Raw genomic sequence first — 8,243 nt, 5'->3', positions numbered from 1 at the left:
TCGCCAGTTACTTGGGAGAAGAGACCGACCCCCACCTCGCTACAGCCTCCTTTCAGGGAGTTGTAGAGAGCAATGAGGTCTCCCCTCAGCCTCCTTTTCTCCAGGCTAAACAACCCCAGCTCCCTCAGCCGCTCCTCAGCAGACTTGTTCTCCAGACGCCTCACCAGCCTTTTTTCCCTCAAGAAAAATCGGGAGTAAAGTATGGGTGCTTAAGGCAGCATAAAAACCGCAAGAGTCGGAGCGTAACTACAACCCTACCCCATCACAACAAAAGGGCAAACCAAAATTCACGGCAACCTCTTTTCACCTGCCCTACCCACCGCCGAGCACCCGCTCAGCCCGGGTTCTGTGGTGAACCCGGGTGAGTCCCCAGTTCACCGCCGCACCTACACCTTTTTCCAGAGAACCCCACGTTCCCAGCGGCAGCCCTCCCCTGCCACGCTTCTCCACCGGCAGCCTGATCAGACGAACCCCGCGTTCCTTCCGAGCAACCAGAAAGGCAGAGCAAGACGAAGGAAACGCACCTCTCCCCTGAACGCTTAGCCCAATTCCTCCCCCTAAATTCACCGCGACCGTTTTCCTCCTGCGTTTTACCGCCTGTGTCAGACAGCAGCTCGTTAGGACACAGGATCTCGCGTTTGGTCCTGGGGATAAAAGCCATCACAAGCGGCTAAAGCAAGCGCAGGCCATAACCTACGCTACCACCCTTCACTAACTATGTAATGATACAGGAGAGCAAGAGATACTTCCTTCCACCCCCCCCAAAAAAAAAGCTAACAAACAAAAAAAAACCCCAAACAAATGAGTTTGCGTTTCTACTACGCAGGCACGCCGCGTACCTTGAAATGCACTCGCAGGTTGGATCCCCGTGACTTGCATGCTGCCAAGAAAAAAGACCAACTTTTGGAATTAACACCTCAGTGGCTTCGCTGAAGTCCGACGCGAACGTCCACCGGGAAAAAAACGACTCACATTTCGTGGGGTTCTCCGGATCCAGAGAGTAGCGCACCATTTTTGGAGCTCAGCTGCAAAAAAAGCCATTAAAAAAAAAAAAGAAAACCCACGTTAAGCTTCCAACACAGAAACGCACGACCCGGACTGTTTACCTCACGGCCGACAGCGAACTGAAGGAGCTGCTCAGAAAATACGCTTTCTTTTCACAGTTAAATCCAAAGGTGTCCTAAGAAAGTCATCACCGCAGCCACGGCCTCCCCCTAGGGCCCGAAATGAAAGAGGAAATTTTTCCTCTAACAAATCTCTCTCGGAAGGTAGAGTCCCTATTAAATCTTGGTTTGTTTTTTGTTTGTTTGCTTGGTTTTTCTTTTGTTTTTTGGGGGTTTGTTTTTGTTGGTTTTTTTTAAACCAAAAAACTGTAGCACCTTAGCAATATCTAACCAACTTGCTTTACCATTTCTATCAGTTCTATAGGTCTTTTCTCTGAAAGAGTTGAGAACACTGTGAATTCAGACCTGTTGTAGCTGAGCATACTCTCTTGGGATGGTAGACCTCCACTACACATGTTGTTATCCCAGAGAGTTTCTGGAAAGTGGTAGCTGAAAATCTACACAAAAAAAGGGAGAGGACAAAGAGATGCTCCACACATAGCTCTTGCACAGTGTCAAGCCTGCATTTCACGCTCTGAAAGGGTTAAAGGAAAAGGGTAAGGGAAAGGGTAAATGTTAAATAGGGCCTATGACCAGAAGGCAGCACTGTGATCATCTAATCTGACTTCCTGAATAACACAGACAAGTAATCCAGACATTTCAGAAATGTCCGTGCCCAAAAAGTGTTTGCACCAAGTATTTTATCCCAAATTATCTGGAGACCAAAGAGCAAGCATTAAAAGAACATTTAGGCTAGAAATGATTATACTGTAACTGGAGTTGCCTTCACATTTCTTGCTGCAACTGTTTCACAGATGGCAAGGCATCTTTAATTAGAGTTGAGGATCATAAGGAGTAGAGCATAGCAATATGCATTCTCTCTTTTTGTACAGAAGTGCTCTGGGATGCTGCGTGCCAATTACAGCTTGATCAGGGTTTTTTCTAATGAAATGATTTCTTTTGTTAGAAACTGTTGACATATGAAGAGCAAAACTTTTCATGGAACAGTACCAGGCAGAAAGCAAGTTACATCAAGAAAAATGGAATTTCCAGTTTAAAAAAAAAAAAAAAAAATCAAAGACTTGTTAAAAGATTTTTTTTTTCCCCCGTTTCGGGCTGCGTTCGCAACTAGAACTGCTTGGGAAATCGGACAAAGCAGCCGTTCAATAAAACCAAAGTATTCCCTGAAGGTGGTACCCACCTACAGCAAAAGGCGCATCGGGAGGAGTTTGACGGAGTGGGAAACAAGGGACACGTCTTCCTGAGCGGCCAGGAGTCTGGTGTCCAGGCACCTCCCCGGCACGAGAGAGTCCGGGTTCAACTCTGCGTTTAGAAATAAGCGGAGCGGAGCAAGAACTTGCCGCCCGTGAAAAGGCTCTGACCAGGAGGCTGCTTTTGGATCTCTTGTTTAGCGCTAAAAAACCCCAAAGCTTTGAAGCTAGGATTTCACCCAGATGGGAAGAGGAAAGTATTTGAACTATCGCAAGTATTTACATGGCTGGGAACTGCAGAGCTCTAATTTTGACTGCAGCTCTCCATTCACCTGCCTTAAAAGGTGCCTTTTACTTTGCTTTCAAGGAGAAGCTTTCTGCAAAGTCTCCAAGTAACTTTAAAACATTGATCTCAAAGCAGGGAAACCTGCTGGGATGCAGGCAAATATTATTTCTTCTTTTTATATACAAGGTTCCCATGAAAAAAAGAGTTAGCGGCCCACACTCACGAGCACACACACTAGCTTTCGGTCACGGACGCTTATTTTGAGATACTCGAGATCCGTTTTCACCAATTAGCGCTTCCATCATCGTCCATGGGATTAGGAGCCACTCAGCACCTCAGTACACACAACCATCTCAGAACAGTGGCAATGCGAAGGAGGATTAGCGCCGCCAAAATACATGCACGACAGCCTTTCTAAGCCAAGAGTTACTAGAGAAAAATAAGCAGACAAGGAAAAGTGTCCTCTCTGGGGTCTCAGGACTTCGAGGAAGCAATAAATATGTAAAAAGAGATCTCGGCGACGACTTCCAACACTTTCTTAGTGTTTCTGTTCTCCTTCCTATGGAACGAGAACAGTAGTATTTCCAGGAGCACTAAGTTTCCAGATGCAATAGATAAAAGCTAGCAAAAGCTGAGGTCCTCGAGCACGTCCATGGCCTTCCCCCCATATTGTGGGAATCTCCTCTGGCAGCCCTCCCTCCCTCCTTCGTCGTTTCCGCCCTCCCCTCCACACCTGCCTGCACGTAGGAAACCAGAGCTGGCGGAGGAAACCGGCATTTCCCTGGGAAGCAGCTTTACACGCTGCTGCTTCTTAGCAGCAGAGCACAGAAGCAAGACGACATTCAGAGAACGCTGGGAGAGAGAGGTGAAACTTAAGTAGTTGACACATGGTGGGAATTATCACATGGTCATTGTGTTCATCAGTCAACTCCAAAACAAACAGGGCGTGTTTTCTGTTACTTACGTTTTCTGTTTCCCCGACACGTGGAACTGTTTATGATCCGCTGCTGCGGGCTTGCAGTGGTGGAAGTGTGGAAGTAGGAGCTTCTGCGGGTGGCGCCAGGAAACGAGGTGCACGTTTTCATCTTTATTGGGAGGTTAACAACTGCTCTCAGAGGCAGCCTAGCACATATCTGGTGCTGAGATCAGGGCTCAGGCAGCTGAGCATGTGCCCTCGTTGAGATTTACCCAGATTATTTCCCCCAGTGCACCAGCTGCCTTGGATATTTAGCTTGTGTGAGCTGACTCGGAAAGAGCTTTTGCATCCTAAGCAGAAAATTTAGGCACGTAAGTCCAAAATCATGTTCCTGAAAACTCCTGCGCAGGAGGCAGCTGCCTCCTAATCCTACTGGAATCTCAATTCATAGGATTTTACCTGACGCTCCCTCTTAGCTCCCCTGTCCATACCACCCAGCCCTGGTGATTGTGCTGTGCGTGCCCAGGAAGACCCCACTCTCTCATCAGGCGTTGAAAGCAAAGATCCAACCGTGTTCAGACCTGAACCGGTCCTCTACTTTGTGCTCTGGAAGCTCCTGCTGGTAGCATCCTCCCGCGAAGGGCTTATCACAAGGGCAGCAAAGGTTTCTACCGTCTCCTGAGGTAGAAACCTGCAGAAAGCGGTAGTGCCCATCTTAACCCAGCAGCGTGGTGGCCACAGCACACTCCCAGGATGTGGGAGACCCACTTTCAATTTCCTTCCCTTGAGAAGTTTCAAAGCCCCGTCCTAAGCAGGAGGCCAGAGGCTATTCTGTGGTAAAGATGTTCCCACCCTGCCTGCTGCAGGTTTTCTGCTGAGCAGCCCGCAACGCATTGGCTTCGCACCTCTCCTCTGGACCTGCTCCTGAGACTGGAAGGGGGCTGCACCCGTTAACGTGCCGTGAAAGAGCCCAGCAGGCAGCAGGGAGCGTACAGGTGCAGGAATGTTGATTCACGTAAGTCCTTTTGTGGATTTAGCTGTGAATAAACAAGCGGCCTTATCAGTCCTGCTGGAATTGGCAAGCCGAATGTCATCCTAAGTGCCAGTCAGTCAACGCCCTTGATAGCCACCAGTCCCTCCCGGCCAGAGGGAGAGGTGAGCTCCGAGACTGGCCAGGGCTATGGTTTCACAGCAGGACTGGAGCTAAAGGCATGGCTGCTCAGCGCCAAAAAGAGAGCTCACTTCCAGCCGTAGGACTCCCCCCTGCTCACCTTCCAGCAGCTCTGCTGGAGTTCAACCGCTGCCACAGCAGGCGTGACAGAAGCAAACCTGTGCCTGCCCTCAGCCAGCCGGTTCAGAGGCCAAGGCATTACTTTCAGCTCCCACTCTGCCGCAGCTCGAGTGCCTGACTGTCGGCTCAGGCACACATCTGCCTCTGCCGCCCTTCCTGAAGGCAGTAATTTCTAACAGAGGGGCAGGTGGAGCGGCGGGAGGGTCGGTGCTGAAATCCTCGTGACAGATAGATCCATTGGGGCTGATCGATTGGCCAAGCTTAACCCTGGCTCGCTAAAACACACTGCGTGTCCGCCGTGCTATAGGAGGGGGGTTTGACCTGTTCTTTGCACAGGAATGGAAGCCAATTCCTCAAACTTTTTTGGAGATTTCTTGGCGTTTATCTTACAGACCCAGTTTTTGCACCCCAAGGCTTATGTGGGCATATTAGCTGTCGTTCACAAAATTACATACAAATGGGTTGCTTGTCGTAATGGTTAAGCAGAAAATCTTGAAGACAAAGACATTTTAAATTGAAACCAGCTTGAATGCTGGAAACACCGAAGCTTTCCAGCCTTCAGACAGCTGCCTGCACCTTCTGCCCCAGCCTACGGACTCCTGCACTCCTCCTCCCAGATGCGTGGCTCCTCCAGAGGCACAGCTCGCTCCCGTTGTCTGCCTTTTCCTCCCACGGTCAGCAGAACAGCGGCATTTGGACATGTGGTAGGTGAGTTCTCCAGCTAAGCCGCTCTCCACAACCACGTCCTAAAATCTACCGACCCAGGCAGTGAGTCCCAGGAGCAAGATCCGTGGGCCTGGGAAAGGAGGAAATGCATCTCCAGAAGATGGACTGACCATCGTCAGCAGGACAAGGCACTACAGGAGTTTTGCTCTGCATCGGTAATTCTGTCTTGGTCACTTGAAGAGCTCAATTATGTTATATATTCCTCCCTGTGATTTTTAAGAAGAGATGCTTCCATAGGGGGGCAAAAGTTCCTTACTTAAGCAGCGATCTCTGTATAAAAATAGTTTTTTTTTTAAATATATGTATGTGTATATATAGGTATGTATGTGTACGTACATAAATCATCACGTCGTAAGTGTATCACCTAAAACCTGTGAACAACTGGAATGGTTTTGATTCCCTGTGAATCCTTCTAAAACACAGGCAATTCTTTACAAGAAGAGGTTAGCTACACAGTCCATTTGTTTCTGTCGCGTGTGTGCTGTACCCAATCCAGGGGTGAGGAAACGGCCAAGGGAGCTTGGTGTCACGACAGCTGAGTATCTGTCCTTACCGTCACCACTGCTGAAGCGTGACGCAGCAGGTACAGCGCCTTCCCCGCGCTGCTGGTCACCAGCCAGCCGGGAGCCGTGGTCTAAACAAAAAAACCCACAGCAATCGGTGATGCTGTCTTAATGCTCACCATTTTTGGCACGTTGCCCTAGAGCAACGGGTTCGCCCACCCCCTGCACACCCAGCTAGCAGGAAATCACCGGTAAAATAAGTTTCCTATGTTTGTGATTAAATAACCTTGTAGCTGAAGTTTGTGTTTATTCAGCGTATTTCTTGCCAGCAAACCATTTACGCAGGTTGTGCAGGTCTATGACTCCTTGTTCGTGGCTTTCATTGCCAGACATGGACCAGCCAATCGCCTTGACGAGTAAGGCAGTAAATAAAGACATCGTGTAAGTGCCTGATCATAAACACTATTTGAAATAAATTAAATCCTGGGCTTACGTTTGCTTTAAGCTGTCTGGCTCATAACCGAGAAGTACTCCTTTAAATGTGTTTTTGGTTCATGAGACCAAAAATATCCCTGGAATCGGGGATATTGCCCACAATTTTCAACCACAATTTAGGCACAAATTAAAATATGGGAAATTCAGTTTAAAAATCAAACTTTTTTTACTGTCAGGATGGTTGAACCCTGGAACAGGTGGCCCAGAGAGGTTGCAGAGTCTCCATCCTTGGAAGTATTAAAAAAAAACCATCTGGACAATATCCTGGGCGACCAGCTCCGGCTGACTCTGCTTTGAGCTGCGGGGGGGGCTGCTCTAGACGATCTCCTCTGGCCCCTTCCAACCTCAACTCTTCTTGATCTGTGAATCCTGCCAACATTTCTAACGCTGAGTGTGCCCTGTACTACGAAACACAGCCTCAAACTCCATCCATTCGTCACATTACATCTCCTAACCAAAATGGACCAAAGAAGTCCCCTCGTCTCCTCTGTTATTATCTGCTGCCTTGTTCAAGAGCACCTCTGGATCGGCTGATAAACCACAGTCAAACCTGTTCTTCTCTCCCAGGGGCTTCTGCACCTCCACCTCCCTGCTGGCAGACACAGCACGGAGGGACCTGGGGCAGGAATGGTCCTTGCAGGCAGGACCGGTGTTTGTCACCCCTGCAGCCCTCTCTGTTCTGAACCAAGGCAGAGATCTGCTCAGGGCCTGAGAAACAAGGTTGGATGATGCCTGTTGAGACAACCTGTGCAAAAGTTTCAGCCAGCGGACAGGGTTCTGTTCATGGCACGGCAAGAAGCTACAGCCCTGAACAGCTACTCTCGTCCAAACTTAATGTCTGTAGCAACCCTTCCAGCATCTTCGTTTAACATCCCAGCGTGTGGTTTCTGTGTTCATTCCTTCCTGTTCTTGTAGAGCTCTCTCCTGCTCTGATGACTGCAAGCATCTTCCTCTCCACAAGACGCAGACTTCCCCACTTTGATCCCAAACGTCACCTCTGAGGTCATCCCTCCCTCCTGGCTCGCTCCTTCCCTCCCTCTTCCAATCATCCACCTACCTCCCCCTTCGCTATTGCAACAACTCTGACACAAGCCCCCTCTTCCAAAGCTTTCCCTGTCTGTTCACGCTTACTAATCCTCTCTAGCTGAGCCGCCCTCCCCCTCTCCAACCTCTCCGCTCCGCATGGTCTTTTCCAGCGTGCATGGCCCGGTCACATGCCGGTGCTCGGGAAGGTCATATGATGGGCAGGGACCGCTGGGCAAGGCTGCGGCAGGCATCTGCTGAACGCGGGGGCCCCGCTAGGCAGCACACCTCCAGCTCCCACCCCGTCCCGGCGGCCATCGGCCACCCCGTGACTCAGGTGCTGGACCTGCAGCGTGCGGGGGACGCGACGCCGACTGCCTGGGCACGGGACGGGAGGCAGAGGCCGTGGCGTTGCATTGCAAATGGAAGGAGGGAGCGTTACGCGCGGGGAGGTGGTTAGTGGGATCCTGCACCCATATCCCAGACCAGGCAGGTCTGCTGCCACTGCTCCCCTGTCCTGCCTGCCCGTCAGGTCTCTGCTCACACCTCCTACATCGTGCTCTGCTTAGAAAATATCACCCTTGCTCTGCGAAGCATATCATAAAGTCGTAGAATCATAGAACAGAGTCACAGAATGGTTTGGGTTGGAAGGGACCTCTCAAGGCCATCTAGTCCAACCCCCCCCCGCA

The 8,243-nt window shown here is 50.0% G+C and overlaps 1 protein-coding gene across 1 annotated transcript in view; it reads right to left on the bottom strand.

The window, feature by feature from the left end:
- The window catches only part of LOC103919459 (60S ribosomal protein L17), a 3,226-nt gene extending 2,179 nt beyond the window's left edge, over positions 1-1,047 (bottom strand). Inside the window, exons 1-2 of the mRNA XM_009326967.1 lie at positions 973-1,047; positions 840-880 (exon numbers count right to left, since the gene is read on the bottom strand). Of these exons, the coding sequence (XP_009325242.1) occupies positions 840-880; positions 973-1,012 (81 nt within the window). The 5' untranslated portion in view covers positions 1,013-1,047. The remainder of the gene's footprint in view (positions 1-839; positions 881-972) is intronic.
- Between the last annotated feature and the right edge of the window lie 7,196 nt (positions 1,048-8,243).

Source organism: Pygoscelis adeliae, unplaced genomic scaffold (genome assembly GCF_000699105.1).
Source record: "Pygoscelis adeliae isolate BGI_AS28 unplaced genomic scaffold, ASM69910v1 Scaffold567, whole genome shotgun sequence".
Taxonomy (NCBI): domain Eukaryota; kingdom Metazoa; phylum Chordata; class Aves; order Sphenisciformes; family Spheniscidae; genus Pygoscelis; species Pygoscelis adeliae.
This window is presented reverse-complemented; position numbering and strand designations above follow the sequence as displayed.